General features: G+C 29.4%; 6 protein-coding genes across 6 annotated transcripts; 1 reads left to right on the top strand and 5 right to left on the bottom strand.

Moving 5' to 3' along the window:
* The first annotated feature begins 141 nt into the window (after positions 1 to 141).
* LOC122520885 lies at positions 142 to 1,276 on the top strand. Its single transcript, XM_043641203.1, has 4 exons — positions 142 to 226; positions 475 to 666; positions 740 to 937; positions 1,050 to 1,276. Exons 1-4 carry the CDS (start codon positions 142 to 144, stop codon positions 1,274 to 1,276), a joined length of 702 nt encoding a protein of 233 aa, XP_043497138.1.
* A 694-nt stretch (positions 1,277 to 1,970) lies between these two features.
* LOC122520778 (esterase E4-like) lies at positions 1,971 to 5,498 on the bottom strand. Its single transcript, XM_043641034.1, has 8 exons — positions 5,108 to 5,498; positions 4,564 to 4,689; positions 4,061 to 4,232; positions 3,621 to 3,997; positions 3,377 to 3,548; positions 2,739 to 2,932; positions 2,518 to 2,665; positions 1,971 to 2,423 (listed from the first exon to the last, which is right to left on the bottom strand). Exons 1-8 carry the CDS (start codon positions 5,315 to 5,317, stop codon positions 2,092 to 2,094), a joined length of 1,731 nt encoding a protein of 576 aa, XP_043496969.1. The 5' UTR covers positions 5,318 to 5,498; the 3' UTR covers positions 1,971 to 2,091.
* Positions 5,499 to 6,581: 1,083 nt separating this feature from the next.
* LOC122520777 (esterase E4-like) lies at positions 6,582 to 10,312 on the bottom strand. Its single transcript, XM_043641033.1, has 8 exons — positions 9,569 to 10,312; positions 9,031 to 9,156; positions 8,746 to 8,917; positions 8,304 to 8,680; positions 8,042 to 8,213; positions 7,556 to 7,749; positions 7,331 to 7,478; positions 6,582 to 7,034 (listed from the first exon to the last, which is right to left on the bottom strand). Exons 1-8 carry the CDS (start codon positions 9,770 to 9,772, stop codon positions 6,706 to 6,708), a joined length of 1,722 nt encoding a protein of 573 aa, XP_043496968.1. The 5' UTR covers positions 9,773 to 10,312; the 3' UTR covers positions 6,582 to 6,705.
* Positions 10,313 to 10,399: 87 nt separating this feature from the next.
* LOC122520776 (esterase E4-like) lies at positions 10,400 to 14,161 on the bottom strand. The gene is made up of 8 exons (XM_043641032.1): positions 13,795 to 14,161; positions 13,007 to 13,132; positions 12,682 to 12,853; positions 12,239 to 12,615; positions 11,986 to 12,166; positions 11,494 to 11,687; positions 11,266 to 11,413; positions 10,400 to 10,942 (listed from the first exon to the last, which is right to left on the bottom strand). The coding sequence occupies exons 1-8, from the start codon at positions 14,005 to 14,007 to the stop codon at positions 10,605 to 10,607; spliced, it is 1,749 nt and encodes a 582-aa protein (XP_043496967.1). The 5' UTR covers positions 14,008 to 14,161; the 3' UTR covers positions 10,400 to 10,604.
* Positions 14,162 to 15,391: 1,230 nt separating this feature from the next.
* On the bottom strand, positions 15,392 to 18,871 carry LOC122520884 (caldesmon-like). The gene is made up of 6 exons (XM_043641202.1): positions 18,660 to 18,871; positions 17,906 to 18,029; positions 17,365 to 17,823; positions 16,660 to 17,047; positions 16,208 to 16,419; positions 15,392 to 15,972 (listed from the first exon to the last, which is right to left on the bottom strand). The coding sequence occupies exons 1-6, from the start codon at positions 18,869 to 18,871 to the stop codon at positions 15,691 to 15,693; spliced, it is 1,677 nt and encodes a 558-aa protein (XP_043497137.1). The 3' UTR covers positions 15,392 to 15,690.
* Positions 18,872 to 19,419: 548 nt separating this feature from the next.
* Positions 19,420 to 20,154, bottom strand: LOC122520883. Its single transcript, XM_043641201.1, has 3 exons — positions 20,056 to 20,154; positions 19,787 to 19,913; positions 19,420 to 19,694 (listed from the first exon to the last, which is right to left on the bottom strand). The coding sequence occupies exons 1-3, from the start codon at positions 20,152 to 20,154 to the stop codon at positions 19,420 to 19,422; spliced, it is 501 nt and encodes a 166-aa protein (XP_043497136.1).
* Positions 20,155 to 21,158: the final 1,004 nt, after the last annotated feature.

Raw genomic sequence — 21,158 nt, 5'->3', positions numbered from 1 at the left:
AAAATTAATCGGAGAGATTATGAAGAACACGAAGATGTGCGTTAATCCTATACGATATATCTTACAAAGTTAATTGTTCAAGATTTATAATTGAAGGTTAACTTCATTAATAGTGAATAGACGGTTCTGAAAAATATAAAAATGAACGACGTAAAAGGTCATATGAATGATGAAAATGGAAATGATCAAAGCGATCATTCGAAAGAATTATGTGCTTGGATCGAAAGTATACCTTTCTCGAAACCTAAGAAAAATTTATCACCTTTCTCGCTATATCGAGATTTTTCGGATGGCGGTACACATATTAGATATATATTTATAATACATAAACATAATATAAGATATTAAATAAATTAATAAATTATATTTACGTTTGTTGATTAGTATTGTTAGCTGAAATTCTCAAGGTGTATTATCCTCGTTACGTAGATCTTCATAATTATATATCAGCGAATAATTATTTTTTGAAAAAAGAAAATTGGAATACGTTAAATCGTAAGGTATTAACAAAGATAGACATTAAATTAAACAAAGACATTGTAAGTCAGCTTGTTAATGGTCATCAAGAATCGATCGAGAAACTACTTTTTGAGATAAGAAGTAAAGTCGATAAAATTGATCAATCAGATGTATTGCCATTAAGTGCAACCCCAAATTATGAACAAGGTAAAATATATAAATCGATTTATCGGTTTTTTTTTTGTGATGATAATAATACCGATTAATAATATTTTGACAGGTAACAGAGATGATGTCAAACAGCCGGTAAATATGAATCATGATAATTGCACTGAAACGTTGACATCCGAGAATACAAATATTCAAGAATTTGTTGCTCCTTCTCGTTTAACCATAAGTTGTGTAAGAAATGCAATAATTTATGCTGCAATATGGTTGCTCAGTTGGTTTTGCTTCTGGAATTACTTTATGAATTATCGTACGTATTTAAATATAAATAATTCATTTTTCCCCCCTTTTACATTATATTATTTATTTTTATTTAAACGATATTACCAAAGATACTTTGACAACGTTTAATTTTCTCAAAGGAATAAAGAAAAACGTAAACGAAGATAAAAAAGTTGAAGTAGATCAGGAAGACGAACACGTACCACGTCAAATTTGTATTCAATTAAGACAAGAATTACGCGAGAAAGATAATTTAATATGTACCTTGAATCATCAGATCGCTTATTTGGAAGGTGCAATGAAATTGAAAGATTTACGTATATCTGGTCTGATGTCAAAAATAAATTCAAATTCGTATTCACATTAACTTGTAACACATTTATATTAAACTCTGATTGTAAGAGTGAAAAACTTGCGTCAAATTTTCCTGCTGTCGATATCACGTATATTTGAATTGTGGACAGATTATATAAAAAATTATCTAATCGACGTTTTATAAGATTTAACTTCAACTTTATTTAACTCGACCTTTATGCAGCTACGTTTCAGTGATTACTAAATGTTGTCACTTTCCTTTCACTTTTATATCTTATATTTTATATAATATTCCACATGAATATGTTGATCATTGACCTCACTTTTGATTAGGAAGACGAATATGTACCACGTCAAATTTGTATTCAATTAAAACAAGAATTACGTGAGAAAGATAATTTAATATGTACCTTGATCAGATCGCTTATTTGGAAGGTGCAATGAAAGTGAAAGATTTACGTATGTCCGGTCTGATGTCAAAAACAAATTCAAATTCGTATTCACATTAACTTGACATATTTATTGTCAAGTACTCATATTTCATGAGTACTTGGTCAATTTTCCAAACATATTTTGTTCTCGACAATAAGACCTTGCGGCAACAAATTTTATTCTATTTTTTTTTTACTTTTAATTTGTACAAAACAACCTCTATACAAATTTTAAAATATAACAACACGTTTAATAGGTGATTTCAAACATTGGTGCAATAATAGGAAATTTTTTGTCAATGAATTGTATTAGCGTTATTTCTATTGTTTAGTTTATTATACTTCTGTAGATAAATTACAGAAACATGAGTTATGATATGACCATTTAAGTATATAATAAAGATTACTTTTTATCTTAGTTATAACTGTCAAAATTTTATTGATTATTTTGATATTTAACAGGACAAGGCAGTGGTGGTAATGGGAATAATCTTTCCCATACAGCCATTCTTTCAGGAAATACACCTTGTTTCATAACAGGATTTAGAGTGATGTCTAAGTAATTATCCTTCGGTGTTTCAAATCTCTCCCACTTGATATTTTTGAATTTCTCGTTATTCGTTGGAATGGGTTCACCGGTTTGTATGAAATTAGTCCACATTGTAGTATAAAGTTCAACCATTGCTATTTCTGGGTCAGATTGATTGAAATAAGGGAAAATCGCACTCATGTAAAATAGGTATTGCAAATCATCTTGGTGTACAGGACCTAAAAAGATCAAAAATATTATTAATTTCGATGATTCAAGCAAATTTAAACCTTTCCACTTGAGAGGTTACTCTCAGTCAGAGAATTATTTTACCTTTGTATGGTGTGGTATCATTCCACATGGCGAAACTGAAACGTCCTTTATATGAAAATTGGTAGTAATAGACTGGAAGTACGTTATTATCACCCATAAGTTTGGTTACACGATGCACCGGGAATATGATAACGCTATCAGCGTAGATCTAAATAAGAAAAAGTTTTATTAAAGAATTCGTGTCGATAGAACGAATGATTAAACATCAATTATTTACTCACGTGAGCTATTCCATCGTATGATTGTGTACCAATTGTTTCATTTCCGAAATAGAATTCTTTTAATTGTTGACTAATATAATTCGAACGAGGTGTATTCCTTTCATACATGAAACTAAGGGGAGCAATGGTATTCCATTTTGTATTTAGATTATCGAGTATCGAAGTGTTTCCTTCTTGTACTCTTTTATCGATAGCTAAAATAAATTAAACCAATGGAATTGTGGGGATTCTTATTTATTTATTTTAATATATTTTAATGAATAACTTACTCGTCTGTTTAAGACATATTTTATATTAAATTTATTCAATCCGTCGTGTTATTCTCTAATCATTTAATTTAAAGAATTAAGAGTCAATAAAATAATTTATTTAAACTTCAGTACTGCAACTTAAATATTGGACAGAATTAAATTTTTAACGAACTGCACAAATGTTTTCTGTCTATTCAATCAAAAGTGAGAAGATTAATTTATTCGTAAAAAATTTCTAAGAACACGAATGACACAAGAATTATTGAAAATCATTTCGGTCTATAAGAGTCTCAGGACTCATCGTTAGTCGTAAATAATTTCGATTACGATATGATGACAAATTGATTTATTGAATCTCATGGAACAGCTAATATAGTAATTACTTACCATATACCACTCCACCAAATTCCTCTTCGGTAAAACCAATGATAAGAGGAACTTTGTTGATTTTACCTTCTCTGATCAAGTCGGCAGGTTGAGCAGATAAAAATCTTTCAACACCATCTACTTTTGGTTCAACTACCGGTGACCATATCAGAATCGGATCTCCATAATATTCCTAAATAAATCGTATTATGATCAGTGAAATCATTTTGACGAGCTTATCTTTTATAGGATGAACAAGACTCACGAAAAATTGCGACATAGTATCGGTGAAATTTTCTACTGGTTTTGATTTCAGACAGGTCAACGTAGATTCTATCGTGTCTGTTGGACAATCCAACAGTTCTGCTTGTTTCTTGATTAGATGTTTTTGATCTCTTGGGTATGGTTCTAAGATAACATCAGAACCACTCATCGCGATTGCTCTATGAAAGAGACCCTTTGACATCGGTGATAACATGTGTAGCAATACACTGGTACTTCCAATACTATAACCACCAATAGTAACACAGTTCGGATCACCTCCGAATGCTGCAATGTTTCTTTGAACCCAACGAAGTGCAACGACTTGATCCTTCAAACCCAAATTTCCTGGCGCGTGAGAATCTCCTGAACTAATGAATCCTAACAAAAAAAAATATATCAATGGTCATCTGTTTTATTACGTATTCAAAAATAAATGTTTACCCAAAGTTCCCAATCGATGGTTTATTGTCACCAAGACAATATCTTTGTCCAAGATATATTGTGGCCCGAAAAATCGTGATTGACCAGAAAAGACGTAGAAGGCACCAGGATGGATGAAAAATAAAACTGGGCGACCTTTGAAATTCTTGCCTTTTGCATTTTGCGATGGTAACTATAAAAAAAATTGTATATTCATTTGTTTTCAAATAATATGTACGTTCCGTCACATTTTCCTATATAAAATTTTTGCAATAATTAGAACTAGACTACGAAGGAAGCTATCCCAGTAGTTCAAGTGGAAGGCAAGTAAACCGAATTTTAGAGATTTAGAGTGGCTAAAAGAAGCTCAGAATAATTTCTAAACAACATTATAATATTATAATAATATGTCTATTGTAACATAACAATATTTGTATCTATGAATATTTGTAGATAATCTTAAGGCTACAGAAGAATTCCAAATTATTATGAAAATAAGTTTATTTAAATAATTTTTGAATTACCTTGGTCGTGTAAACATTTAAAAGTAAACAATCCTCGGATATAGGTGTCTTGCTTAAAGTAGTGCAGGCAGGTCCTTCTTGGGTACCATCGTATATATCATTCCAATCTTTTGCTGGAGTGGCAACCTAAAATCGAAACAGAATGTCAGTGTCTAATATAATGTGAGGTTATCGTTGACACAGTAATTCCAACTTATAACGAATTGCGTTTGATTTAGAAAAAACAATAAATCGATTTCTCACGATGATTAATAATAGTTTTCCGACAGAATTTGCGATGAGTCAAATTTTGAAGAATAAAGGAAAGACGTTTAATTATAATATAATATTTCCGGATAATAAATTGCTAAATATGTACTCGAATTATAATAACAATTAAAGTCAAGATTAACAAAAGTATTTTACGTAAAGGTAGAAAATATTATCGTATGAAAAAATTGTCATCTATGAAACAATTTCATTATGGGCACAGATATAGATATTTACGATTAAATCAATGATCATTATTATTTCTAAAGAAGAAAAAACAAATAATAATTTTTACCTTAAATCTATTCTCTCCGACTGGAGGTTCTGCATACCTCACACCTCGAAACGAATAGATTTTTTTGCCTAATCTCGACATTAAAATCGATCCACGAATTTTTCCAATAGGTGCCTGGACTATTGGATTTTCCGAAGTCAATTCATTCGCGATCGTAAAGACGAACAACCCGCATAAAATGATGAGCCGGTAAGTTTCAAACATTTTCATTTCTTTTTTTTATAGAAAATACCTTCGTTCTTGTTTTTTTGTTTAATTAATAATCGTTTTAATTTTTGAATATTGCTACATCGGTCGTGTCGAGGAATTTCTTTCTTATTGTTAGCTTGACTTGAGTACACTCGAGGAAAGATTGAAACATTCGTAGTCACTGGTAGACTATTTATACTTTCCATATAACTGTTGAAGGACAACGAAAGTCTGGTAGGGGATATGAATTACCTTATCAAGAACAAGGTTGATTTACTTTGCTAAGACGCGCATGCCCAAGATCGTTTATAAAAAAAAAAGGAGAAACATATTTTTTTCAACGGAGTGCATTCTTTTTTTTATATTTATGGGACAATTATTTATACAGCTTAATCGTTACGATAAAAAAAAATTTGATGAGATCAAATTACAATAATGTCTCAGATATTTTATTTTTATTTTTGTATGACGTTCGATGGAAATCCCATCTGGTAGTTATATAAATCACATTCATCTTTCCTCTTTCTAACTTTTTTTCATTCTTAAACAGATAAAATTTAGCATATATTTTATATTTTGTATAAACTTTGAACTAGATGACGGGCAAAAATATGGAAATATCGTTTTATCATCTGGTTAGTTTAGAATCTAATTTTTTGTTTCTTTATTTGCTGGTATATTAATGAATAAACAATAACATTAAGTAGATAATTTCTCATCGTTATCCTTATCAGTGTATTATTAACTTTATTTTTCTTTTGGAGATTGCATACAATCACATGGTATTACAGATGTAATTCGTCAAATAACATTAGTCGAGATAAGTAGAAAATAGAATAATAAGATTTAAGCTTTAAGCCTTTTAAATAAATCGTTATCGTGAATTATTTTTATTCCCCAATGATAAATAATAATTTAACGAGTTCTCGCAAAGTAATCATATGAAACATCATAACATCATAATGGATCTTCTTGTAATTATCGTGAACGTCTCGAGGTCTTATTTTCTTTCTCCTTTATCTCGAAAAGGTAATATAATAAATAATTTAGGAATATATATGGATCGTTAGAATGATTCATTGAATCAATTATTCATTTATTCAAAATATGATACACGTGAATTATTAAAATTGCATTAAAGTTTTTTCTTTATTTTCTTTATTTCAAAATAGTATTAATATTTATTAATTAATTATTTTCTTATAATATAAATATGTTAACAATATTTCTATAGATACGTCGCTTAAAAAAATGGTATGATGCACATAATAATAATATTAAATAATAATTGTAATAGAGTATATTTATCTTCCTTAATACTTAATAAAAAAAAACTATTTATAGTATGCGTAATGTAGTTTGATTTTTTCTATGATAAATATTACTTTTTTATCATTGTCGAAATTCTATTAATTACTTTGATTGTCGATACAGTGAGGCAATGGAGGCAAAGGGAATAATCTTTCCCATAAAGCCATTCTTTCAGGAAAAATACCTTGCTTCATAGTTGGGTTTAAATTGATGTCTAAATAGTTATCCTTAACCGTTTCGAATTTATCCCATTTAACGTTCTTAAACAATTCGTTATTTTCCGGAATTGGCTCACCAGTTTGCATGAAATTTGTCCACATTGCGGTGCTACGTTCGATCATTGGAATTTCCGGATCAGATCCGTTGTAAAAAGGAAAAAGTGCACTCATGTAAAATAAGTATTGCAGATCATCGTGGTGAACGGGTCCTAAGAAAATGATAAGAATTGATAAAGTTGATGTGTAATAAAATTTGAAGCACTATAATAATAATGGGAATTTCCTTCCGCCAATAATTTCGATTATTATGCAATTTGCTTTTCGTCTATGAGAATTTTTGAACATTTAAACAGATGATTTCATTTCTAAAATTTTACTTTTTCTAAAGTAATTGATTGTAATATAATCGATTATTCTTACACGTTAACAAAGTTTTATAAAAATCACATTTTTTCGATGACGAATATTTCTTTTCTTTTTAGGGGGGATGGGGGAATTATTTTACCTTTGTATGGTGTGGTATCATTCCACATGGCGAAACTGTAACGTCCTCTATATGAAAATTGGTAGACATAGACTGGAAATTTGCTATTATCAGCCATAAGTTTTGTGACACGATGCACCGGGAATATTTCAATGCTATCGGAGTAAATCTAATAAGTAAACAAAAAAGTTCAATAAAAAATTCATATCGATGGAACGAACGAATGAATTTTAATTATTTACTCACGTGAGCTATTCCATCGTATGATTGTGTACCAATTGGTTCATTTCCAAAATAAAATTTTCTCAATTCTTGACTAATGTAATTCGAACGAGGTGTATTCCTTTCGTATTGAAAACTAATTGGAGCTATGGTATTCCATTTTGTGTTTAGGTTACGGAATGACGTAGTGTTTCCTGCTTGTACTCTTTTATCGATAACTAAAAACAACAATAAAATCTATTCAAATCAATTTCTATAAACATTTTTTGTATTTATTAAGTCTTGAAATTTAATGTGAGTTTTAAATTTTGTTTTTATTTTAATAGAAAAGAAAAAAAAAGTAATATACTAATTATAAGTATTAAGTAGTTATTATAGTGAAAATATAATACAACAATAATATTAGCAAAATTATTAAATAAAATACTAAAGCGTTTTATTTTTATAAATAAGTATTTTTAAGCCACGTGGTAAAAAAGTTGAAAAAATGCTAGTTTACCAATCACTTACTAAAGACCACTCTACTAAATTCTTCTGTAGTTGTACCAATGATCAAAGGAACGTCATTGATTTTGCCTTCTCTGATCAAATCAACAGGTTGACCAGTTAAAAATCTTTCAACCCCATCTACTTCTGGTTCAATAACCGGTAACCATATATTCACCGGATCACCACCATATTCCTAAATAAATCATTTTTAAGGATGAATTTATTCGAACAAATTTTCATTATTAGAATATATAAGAATAATTTCAATAGAAACAAAACTCACGAAAAATTTCGACATTGTTTCATTGAGACGTTCGACTGGTTGAGATTTAAAACAGTTGAACATAGATTCTGTTGTGTCTGTCGGGCAACCCAACAATTCTGCTTGCCTTTTAGCTAAACCTATCTGATCTCTTTCGTAGGGTTTTAACTTCGTAGGTGAACCACTCATGGCAATTGCTTTGTGAAAAAGACCCTTTGACATGGGTGATAACATATGTAACAATACGCTGGTAGCTCCAGCACTATAACCACCAATAGTAACACAGTTCGGATCACCTCCGAATGCTGCAATGTTTCTTTGAACCCAACGAAGTGCTAAAACTTGATCCTTCAAGCCTAAATTTCCTGGTGCATAAGAATCCCCTGTGGCAAGGAAACCTAACGAAAAAAGAAATATATCAATGGTCATCTGTTTTATTACGTATTCAAAAATAAATGTTTACCCAAAGTTCCCAATCGATAGTTTAATGTCACCAAGACAATGTCCTTGTCCAAGATATATTGTGGTCCAAAATATCGAGATTGACCAGAGAAGGAATAGTATGCACCAGGATGGAAGAAGACAAGAACTGGATGACCTTTGAAATTCTTGCCTTTCGCATTTTGCGATGGTATCTATAAAGTATATTATTTTAATCTGTTTTTATTAGATTCTGAAGTAAAACAAATCAACATTATAACTCATAATTGTAACGCAAACAAATCTGTTTAATTAATTTATTAATTACTTTGGTCGTGTAGACATTTAATCGTAAACAATCCTCGGATATAGGTGTCCTACTTAAAGTAGGACAAGCAGGTCCTTCCTGGGTACCATCGTATATATCATTCCAATCTTTTGCTGGAGTTGCAACCTAAAAATAAATGATAAGGCAAGGTTGCAGCGATGGTCAAACATTTGTTTAATTGTTTTTATGTCTGTAATACATATGTGTTTGATAAAGTGTAAAAGTATCATTGTCACAGTAAAATAATATATAATGAAAAGCACTAAATTATTGTTAACACCTGCACATGCATTTATTTTAAACAACACCTCATTATAATATTGGATATTCTTAACATTGACACAAATATTTTTAAAAATAAACGAAAGACGTAGAATGTTGTTTTCCAGAGTAATTTTATAAGTTATAGTGGAAATTTTCTATAATAAATAATTACAATTTGTCAAACGTATATTCGGGTTCAAACGTACAAAGAAATAATATTTTGATAAAGTCAATGATAATTTTAATTGCGACAGAAAAAAACATGACTTTTTACCTGAAATCTTCTTTCACCGACTGGTGGTTCTGCATATCTTACACTTCGAAACGAATAAATTTTTCTGCCTAATCTCGAAGTTAAGATAGATCCTCGAATCTTTCCAACGGGTGCTTCCACTATTGGATTTTCCAAAGTCGATTCATTCGCAACAGTAAATACGAACAACGAGCATAAAATTACGAACTGGCACGTTTCAAACATTATTTTGCTTTTTTTTTTAGTGACGTTGTTATTCGAAAACGATATTGAAATAACTTCTTCCTCACGAGCGTTGACTGCGTTAGAGGAAAGATTGAGACGCTCAGAGAGATTGCTGAAGAATTTTTGTACTTTATCTCACAAGAGGAAAAAGGAACGAATAAAGGAACGAAAGAGTGAGGGAAAAAGAAAAGAGTAGGGGATATGGATTATCTTACCAAGGACAAAGACTATAAAATGCAACAACTCACGTCTTCTTAAGGTTATCAATATTTTGAAGGTAAACAGAATATATTTAGAATAATTTGTATTTTTTAAAAAGTAACATTTCACTGTGTTTGTAATTTATATTTGTACAGCTTTAATTTTTAACGTTACGAAAATTTATCCGTTTGTCGATCGTGTTTTTGATAATTTTACTTTACAAAGAAAGATGTTACGGAAATATTTTGTCTAATTTTAATGATTCAATGAGTTTGAAAAAACTTAATTAGTTAATATAATATCTTAAAGATTTTTACTTCTTTTTAAAAGATTGAATTTCTGTTTACTATTTTATTTTATAAATACAATAATCAATATTAATTAAATTTTAAATAAATAACAGTTTCAGTAATACTTACTATTTTGTTTTTTGTTTTTCAATTACATTTATTAAATTTTTGTAGATACGTCCATAATATGTTGTAATGCACGTTTAAAGGATAAAATAGAAATTATATAATATTTTATTATACATACAGCAGAATTTTTTATTTTTTTATATTTAATAAAAAAAAAACATTATATATGCGTATATGAAACGTATTTGAATATTTGTATCATAGCTTTAATTTTAAGATTTTGTTTGATGATTAATATCGGTTGTACGAGTTGGTGGTGGCAAAGGGAATAATCTTTCCCATAAAGCCATTCTTTCAGGAAAGATACCCTGTTTCATCATGGGATTTAGAGAGATGTCTAAATAATTTTTCTTCGGCGTTTCGAATCTGTCCCACACGACATTTTTAAACAATTCGTTATTCCTTGGAATGGGTTCACCGGTATGTGCGAAATTTGACCATATTGCAGTACTACGTTCGATCATTGGAACTTCTGGATCAGAACCATTGTAAAAAGGAAAAATGGCATTCATAGTAAATAGATATTGTTGATCATCGTGGTGTACAGGTTCTAAAAAAATAATCAAAGTCGTCAATGTTAATGATGTAATCAAATTTGAAGTATTAATAAAGGAAAAGTTATTTGTTCCGAAATTTCTATTTATCTTTGTTTGTTAATTTCAAACGTTTTGTCAATATTTTTAGCTAAAAATTAAAAATTTAGTACGATATGTAAAAGTTACGGATACCCTACTATTTTAAATTAAATTTTTCGTGGAATAATTGTTTTCACGATTATGCAATAAATATTACATACTTAAAAGATTCTATTGTACAAAACATTGGTATTTAAGGATTAGAAATTTTTCTTTTTTGATCAGAAAATTCTTTTACCTTTGTATGGGGTTGTATCATTCCACATAGCGAAACTGTAACGTCCTCTGAATGAAAATCTGTAGAAATAGACTGGAAGTTTGCTATATTCGGAATAAAGTTCAGCAGCACGAAGTACTGGGAATACGATGACCCTGTCGCTATAAATCTGAATAGGAATAAGTTTCGTTAATTTATACGAAATCGATGTCGTTCTAATCGGATTATATATTTCGATGATTTACTCACGTGAGCTATATCTTCGTACGAATTTCGACCGATCGGCTGATTGCCGAAATAGAATTTCCTTAATTCGTCACTAATATATTTCGAACGACGTGTACCTCTTTCGTACATAAGACTGATCGGTGCTACGGTATCCCAATCGTTATTTAAAAGATCGAACACTGAATTGTTTCCATTTCGTACTTTTTGATCGATAGCTAAAGATAAATGAATGCGATTAAATCAACAGAAAAATCATTTCTACTAATTTGACTTTTATTTTTGTCAATTTATCGATGATTAAAGATTGTGTAAATCTCAAGCAAAAGAATATACTAAAATATTAAATAATTAAATCAATAACACTATTATTATTATTATTTATAATAGCTTCAGTTTATTTGCGTGTTTAAATTATTGTATTCTCCTAATAATTGTATCGTGAAACCATTACGAACAAATTAATTAATTCGTATGACAAAAATGTTGAAAAATATTGCTATAGAAATTACTTACCGATGACCTGTCCACCAAATTCTTCTGAAGTAGTACCTATGATTAGAGGAACTTCGTTGATTTTGCCTTGTCTGATTAAGTCAATAGGTTGACCAGTTAAAAATCTTTCAGACCCATCTATTTCTGGCTCAATAACCGCTCCCCATATACCCATGGGGTCGGGATATCCAATAGACAATTCCTGAAAGAAATAATGAAATTATATTGAAATAATTTTGAATCAACTTGGATTTGTAGGATTAGTCAAACTTACGAAGAATTGTGAAATGGTTTTAGTGAAACTTTCGATTGGTTTCGATCTAAGACAATCGACCATTGCTTTTGTTGTGCTTGTTGGACAATTTAAAAATTGTGCCTGTTTTATCGCCAAGTTTTTCTGATCTGATTTATAAGGTTCTGTTCCTATAAAGGAACCACTCATAGCGATTCCTCTGTGGAATAGACCCTTCGACATCGGTGATATCATGTGCAACAATACGCTGATAGCTCCAACACTCGTACCACCAATAGTAACTGAATTAGGGTCACCACCAAATGCTGCAATATTTCTTTGGACCCAACGAAGTGCTAAAACTTGATCCTTATAACCAGCATTTCCTGGTGCGTGAGAATCTCCTGTACTCAGAAAACCTAACAAACAGAAAATATTTAAACACAATTATTTATGTCACTATAAATGTATTTATAAATTTTTACCTAAACTTCCCAGTCTAAAGTTCAACGTCACTAAGACAACATTCTTATCCAACAGATATTCCGGTCCATAGAATCGATATTGACCAGAGAAAAAGTAAAAACCACCGGGATGTAAATAAACGATAACTGGACGGCCTTTGAAATGTTCGCCTTTTGCATTATTCGTTGGTACCTATAAAGAATTATTATATGAACAAATATTTCGAGATGATAATTATTTTTACGTTTTTTGATAAAATTAAAGTCAAGGGTTGCGTCAAAGTTACATGACAAATTGTGACGCAATGGTGAAGTCCAGTTAAATATATATTTTTTTTTCATTCACCTTGGTCGTGTAAACGTTCAAACGCAAACAATCTTCGGATATGGGTGTATCACTTAAGGTACTACAAGCAGGTCCTTCTTGGGTACCATCGTATATATCATTCCAATCTTTTGCCGGAGTTGCAGCCTAAAAAAGAAAAAGATAAAACTAATTATAAGTTTCTATAGTAAACCGGTATTTGTTGAATTTTTTTCACGTGCTACATGTGTTAGAAACGATGCGAGAGTTTATCCTCGTTATTTTAATCACGTTATACAGTTGAATATATAAAACTGAAAAATTTAATTTAATAAAAAAAAATCAATTACTGTAGAGAATGTGAAAGAAAAAAAGAATCATCAGAATTCGTGCGTCCTTCGAAATCATTTTAATTCTGATGTATACATATATCATATTTATAAATCCAAGTGACCAATTAATTTTGACTCATCCTGTATGTTACAACGAAAGGCACTAAACATTGCTGACGACTATACGTGTTATTGCCTTTTCCACGATGATTCATAACATAATTATATGCTTTTAACAATGAATTGTATTTAAAAAAGATGTTACTATTATTTCTTTTTTTTTCTTTTTGTAAAGAAAACAATTTGTTAAATATAAACGATAGTTCTCGATTAAATACACATGATTAATGAATTAATCCGATCATTATTTATGGTAATTTATATGATTCTACGTATGAAGTGGAAAATAAATTGTTGTATCGAATTTGATTTATATATTTAACACGAACGAACGTATTATTAACGTTTTTTTCAAAAGTATTATCATACAATTATTACCTGAAATCTTTTTTCTCCGACTGGTGGCTCGCCGTATCTAACACTTCTAAACGAATAGATTTTTCTACCTAATCTCGATGTTAAAATCGTACCACGAATTTTCCCAACCGGTGCATTAACAATTATTCCTTCATTTGTCGTAGAATCGTTCGCTATCGCGAGAACGAAAAAGGTGCTCAGTGCGACGACGATGATTCCGATAGTTTTCGACATGTTTGACGAAATGTTTCTGTTAAACTTGTACTTTAAATAGCATTTATATAAGCGGTTGTATACGACCGTGACGATATATAGTGAATGAACTTATTCGTGAGAGCCGAGAACGTTCAAGGAAAGACTCTGACGTTCAAGGACAGACTAATGCAATTTATATACTCTTCATCCAAGAGGAAAAAGATAGACTGGTAGACTGGTGGGAAGGAGAGAAATGCCGATTATCTTACCAAGAATAATACCGATGTAATTTATAGTAACATTTGCCTTTTCAAGGTCATCCGTATAACTCGAAGGTTATCTATTGAATATATATATATATATATTCATTAATGTTTTTTTGTTCTACTTCTTTTTCTTTTTTGTAATCTTAAAATAATATTTAGCGCTGTTTTATTTACAATTTATCACATTTGAATAGCATTACTTTTTGACATTAGGAATATTTATGCATTTCTCAACGAGCCTTTTGTTATTTTAACTCACGATAAGAAGGTACGACATTCAGTCATAATGATCTATTGATTCTTATTATAAAATTGTCCTTTTCTAGATAAGAACGTATGTTTCGTTTAGTTTTTTTTTCTATATCATAATACGCAGAAAATATGACGAAACAATATTTTAACGGGGTCACGTATTTTATTTATTGTTCATTGTGAATTCTTCAAACATACTATATATACGTACTATGAGAGATTTATTTTTTTATTTCTTTTTCTCTTCTTTGTTCTTTTTTTTTTATTTTTCATTTTAAAAGAGATAATAATAAGTAATATTTATTTTATCTTTTGCGAGTATACATTCCTGATTTAGCAATGCTTCAAACTATAATATACGTAAGAACGTGGAAATTCCTTTTAGAGATGAACCTTCAGTTAAAATAACATTATTTTTCATTTTTTTTTTTATCTAATGAAGTAATGAATTTTTAATAATCGATGATAACATTACTTAATTTTTTTCTTCGTCGTCGTTATTATCATTTATGTACACTTGACCTCTTTCGTATTATATAATCGACGAGATTAATAATGTCCATATGTTAGTTTGAAAACATCATTAGTTACGATAAATAATAAGTCTCGAATAATAAAGTTTAGTCGATAAATATTTTTTGTCTACTGTTATTGTGTTTCTAATTTTATATTATAATACGTCACACGCGTTAAAACGATAAAACGATTTCTACCTATGATATGATATATGAAATCATTTCATTGAATTCTTATTTTTAATTATGTAGAACATCTCGTGGGTATCCATTTTATTTTCCTGGGTTTTTCCCACTTATTAAAATAAAGTAGACCACAGCATTGAATTTCCCAGAACGGTTTATAAGGAAATAAGGAAAATAATCGTTTATGTAGAACGCGTATTACTATGAGTTGAAATGTAATATATGTATATTCATTTACATACACTATTGAACAATAGATCAATGGAACAAAATGGTGGTGACGAAGACCATTACTTCAGGAAAAACACTCTGCTTGATAATAGAATTTAAATTGATGTTTAAAGTATTTATCATTCTCTCTCTTGTCAATTCGTTATTTCTCGTAATTGGTTCATCAATTTGCATGAAATTTGTTCAAATTGCAATTGATCGCTCGATCAGTGGAATTTTTCTGGATCGAAGTCGTTGTATAAAAAAGGACAAATTATATTAAAAATGGATATTTAATTATCTTCTTTTTCAATTTCTTCATTTTCAACTTTCTTCTCTTCTTCTTGCTCGGTTTTTCTTTGCTGACGTTTCATTTTTAATATTTGTTCAGCCCTCTTTCTCTCTCTCGTTTGTTTTCTCGCCATTTCTAAATCGATACAGGGATCAATAGTTGGTTGATAAACGATTGGATCGATTGGCCTTTCTTTCTTCTTCTTCGTTTCCTTTTTATCCTCTTCTTTTGGACACTCTCCCATTTTATACGGTTTCGTTTTCGGCAAAACTTTACCATATTTCTATTTAAGAAAAAAGAACAAAATTCATTTATTATTGAAAATAGCAATGTAAATATATACGCGGTAGGACTTAAAAGTCTTGGCCCTTTTATTTTTCTTTCCAGTCAAATTTAACTTTATTCGAAACGAAAAATTATATTGTTCTTTTTAGGATTCAAAACTTTTTTTTCAATCCGTTCTTTTATTTTAGAATCAAAATTCGTGTATATCGATATCAATGAGATCTAACATTTACCGGTTTTGGATAAATCGGTTGGTCGTATTTATTTTTTTCACGAGGAGGTGGTTTTTCGACAGGATCCTTAGGTTGATTCGGTGAAGCTAATTCGTTGATTCTACCTGTACTGGTAGCACTCAGTGCACTCTTTTTTACGGCAAATGGTTCCTTTTTTGTCGTTAAATCTTTGCGAGCTTTCGATTTGGCCAACTCGATTGTTCTCGGTGAAGCTACGAGTATTGAACGAACACAAACGATGTTAATTTACCAAAAGGAATAAATTAATGCGCTAGTAATTATGACAATAGATCATTGACAAAAAAATGAAATATAAATATAATTTTATTATAAAAAAAAAATTAAAAAAAATTCATAAATTTATTCTTAATATTTTTCACTTATTGTTAATCCACTGTCATTATTTATATGGAATAGAATTTTTCGTTAATTTTGTTGTTATTTTCAGATACCTTCAACATTTAAGGCAGATTGTTTAACAACAAATGCATCCTTATATGTTTTACAGGGCAAAGGTGCGTATCTCCAAGCGTGTTTAGCTCGTTTTCTTAGCTTTTTTTCAGCTTCATTTATCTTATTTTTCTTCTTCTTTTCATCTTCTAAATCTTTCCCTTCCTCATCGAGCGTCTTTATCTCGTCTCCTTCACCTTTTTCTGGCTGTGTATCTTTTTTCTTCTTTTTTCTCCCTTCTATTCTTCTTTGTTGTTCCTCTAAAGCCTTTTTACCTCTTATCTCGAAATTTTCTAATAATATTTTCTTCCATTTCTTAGCATCTTTATCGTATCTAGGTTTCAGCATCGCGTACGCTGGCAAAGCCAGAATTTTTGTCCATGAAGTAATCTGATGTATTTAGAAAATTAAAAATAAAAAAAAACACATACACACACACACACACAGAAAGGTTAATTATAATTTCATATTATTTTATTTTTATTTTATTTCTTTTATATAAAAGTACCAAAATTCAATTTCAATTTGACATTAACATTTGCAATGAAATATTTAGTATCTTGTAATAGTAAGATTTTATAAAGAAAAATGTTTAATATAAAAATTTCAAAGTAATAAAATCTCAACGAACTTTTATATAAATTACAGGCGATCAATGAAATGTTGTATAAAATATTAATCGATAAAATTACAAAAGAAAATATCACCTTGTACTCTAATGCACTTCTTTTAATCCCAGCAGCAGTGAACAATTCATTTCTTTCTTGATCAGTCAAACCTTCGGGACAATCGGCCAATTTTTTCGTTAACTCCAATAATCTTTTTTTCTCGAAACGTTTATCTTTCGTATCTCTTGGTACATCCACAGATTTGCATTCTTCACGTTCGACAATTCTAGGCTGACTCAGATGATTTATTCTTTCAGTTGGAATATAGTATAGTGTGGCTTTGCGTATTTTAATTGGCAATTCACGACCATAATCGCACATACGTAAATTCGGTACGGACAATTCCAAAAGTCGTTTTGTTGTTACTGCGAGCAAAGCTGCTCTTGAAACTTTCGTTTCACTCGGTTTACAGTGTTTACTCATGTCACCGCGTTTTGAAAATTTGCTTAATAGGTTGATCCTTTTTTTCAATAAATGCAACGATTTTGATGGTCGAATCTGACGATTGAGAACATAGAAAATAATTATACATTGTTATTATTCTTATTATACAAAATATTGTTACTAATAAATAATTTACTATCGGTTCTGGTTCTGGATATTTTCGTGGTTGTGCATTAATTTTGGCCCAAGCATCGAACCGAGCCCAATCAGCTGGTGTTTCCAACCATGTCTTTACGCGAAACTTATCTTGCTTTTTATATCTAAAATTATGCGAATTCGATTGAACATATTTAATATTTCATTTAATATAAATATGAATAAATTGTGTTAATAAATTGAAAAAATTGTCTTTTACTTTTTATATTTTACTATTATATTACATTAATTATTGAGTATCGCGTGATAGGAATACGAATTGTAATCGTAGTCTATATACATAGTAACAGAAAATGTTATATTATAATACAAAGATAAGGATATTTCGTAGAATTGAATTTTTTCCTAAAAGTGACATTTTGCCAAATTGAAAAGATATCAGGAAAAATGCGCATAAACATAATTTGTAAGATAAGAAAAATAAGAGTCACAATTTTCAAGAAAATAATGACTAAGGTAATATTTAAAAAGTTGTAATATTCTTATAAAATTCTATTAATGCACTTTTTTATCTCTGTTTGATAAATTTTAAACACAATACATCACAATATACAAATATAAAATATTTAATTGTAAGATATATTTAAATATAATATTGTACATATATTATACATTTTAAACGTGGAATACAATAATATTAAATATAATAAATAACATTATTTGATTATTAAATTATATTAATACGTATTAGCATATTTTTATTAAAAAGAATGATAATTTATTTCTCGACTCACCTTGCACTAATTTGTATTCTTTGTATTATTTTATCCCTTCTAGAAGTTTTAGAAATACCAGGATGTTTAGAAACTCGAGTATCTTTCTTAGTGACATCTGCAACCCTTTTAGAACCAACTGCACCAGTTCTAAATTGAACTGCACTACTTTTAGGGGTGACAAATCTACGCGTGCGTGCCATTTTCGATCTGGATTGTATTCTCGAAGGCATTTCTTTGAATATTTTTAATTCTTTCAACAAATTAATTACCGTGTAATATCGATGATCAATTTTAGGTTAGTGGTTTCATCCTGATGATATTTTTTGGTGGTTCAATTAAAAGGTTATATTTTATATTAGACATGATTTTATTTTCATTTAATTATCGATTGAAGAATTTTATTGATACAAATTTTGGACGATTCTGTTCCGAAAAAAGATTTGATCGAAATCTACGATTCATTTTGTCTACCACGCCATAATTTTATGGTTGTCGATTGTTCCGATCTTCGCGTTAAATTCAATCCTTGAACAACGCGGTCAAAGTTGATTTTAAATTTATTTCTAATATAATAAATAATATTCAATTAACATTTCAAATTATAATATCGTAGAATAAAAACATTAAAATATAGGTCAAAAATTTATTGCATTATTTTTTGTCTACATTATATCTTTTTGTTTCATACATTTGACAGATTTTTCGAAAATATTGATTAACCTTTTCGAAGAAAAAAAAGAAAAATCAAATTTTTTCTTCTTCTTTTTAAAAAATTTTATTATTTTTTCTGTTGATTCCCATAAGTAAGATTAGTTTTTGGCGTTAAGTTCTTCACAGAATGATAATAATTTTTATTGAAATTTCCATAAACGTTATCGTTGTCAGTAGAATTGTTCTTGGTTTTAGCTAATTCACGCAAACGTTTAGGACACCGTTTGTTTCTCATTGCAGTTATACGAGCGTAAGAATCCAAAAGATTTTGCTTCCTTCCAAGATCACTGAATTTTCTCGATTCTTCGCTACTGTTTATCAATTTTCTCTTCATCGATTTTTCTAATAAAAACGAAACGATACGAGAATCTTGTAGAAATTATTAAAGAAAAATTATTTAAAAAGACGAAAAATAAATGCTTCGAAAAAAGAACCTGCGTTTGATGAATTACTCGTTCGTGCTGATGAACTAGGATAATCGTAAACATCAGATTTTCGTTTAGGTTGTGCAAGTTTGTTCAACGTATCTGTTATCTGATAAGACAAAGCTGAAGGTTTTATCTGAAACGTCGTAATTTTTTCTTTATGTTCCCCCTTTCTTTTCAAATATTTTTCTCATTCCGTTTTTTTTTCTTTATATAAACACACGTGTAACGCGTAAATTTATAAGAATATGAAAAAAAAAAAAAACAAATGTACATACCTTGTACGGATTAATGTTGCTTGTCTTCTCGATTTTTAATTTCGGTTTTGCTAATTTATCGTATCTCGGTGTTTTTCGGGAGGAATCATCAGTACTCATGTCTAATTTGATTTAATTTTTTGTAATAAGCTTCTAACAAGTTCAACAAATAATAAGTATTTTTATTTTTAGTTTAAAGGGAGTTTGATATTGAGGACTTGTAAATTTTGAAATTTGCGTTAGGGTTAAATTTAGAATGTTGAGAGTGAAAGTGGTGAAACAGATTTAATCGAAACAAATTAATATCGTCTTTCTCGAAGCGACGTTCACTCGGATAACAAAAAATTCATTTAGTTATTCTCATAGTACAGTACTTCGTGAATCATGGCGTATAATCTTTTGAATTGTTATCTTTGAATTTACAAACCGCATTTGCGACGTCATGTTGAAAATTAATTAAATTATACAAATCATTTACTTTGAATATTACTTCATCTTAAATATATTTTAAACATTGATTTTGATAGGTTAAGATTATTATGAAATGTGGAAACAAAAAGGATCTCTCAAATCGTGCTGGTGGTGTCTACCTAGAAAAGTTGTCAACATTTATGCGGAAAATGAATTACCGATTGAAAAAATAGTAAAAAGAAAAAAGAAAAGAAAAACCAAGTCTTCCCTTTTAACAGTAATTACAATTATCGATGACATTTCTATTATTTGTATCTAATGTTGAATAATATTTAGATATTTTTCGTTGCACATTTGTTTTATTTTATGAATATCTGAAATAAAAATAAAAAATTACAATTTTATATAAAATTTCATCCATTATTACATTAGCTTGATCGTATCAAATATGAAATTGTTTTCCGAATTATTACAGAAACGTAATAATGAAGTAAACGAAGTAGTAAAGGATACAAGACAAATTCGACGATTGGCTCGATCTAAAATTAAAGAAAAAAAATTTGTCAAACAAAATTGGGACTCTACCGTGTCTGGAAAAATAAATAGGAAAATGGAAAAACGAACTTTACCTTCGAAAGGTTTCCTTTATTCCATATTTTCTTTTATATACTTTCATGCGAATAAAATTATTCGCTTACAATTAATTTAAATAA

This window comes from Polistes fuscatus, unplaced genomic scaffold (genome assembly GCF_010416935.1).
Source record: "Polistes fuscatus isolate 324 unplaced genomic scaffold, CU_Pfus_HIC Scaffold4, whole genome shotgun sequence".
Lineage (NCBI taxonomy): Eukaryota > Metazoa > Arthropoda > Insecta > Hymenoptera > Vespidae > Polistes > Polistes fuscatus.
The sequence above is the reverse complement of the archived record's forward strand: the minus strand, read 5'-3'. Positions and strand labels throughout refer to the sequence as shown.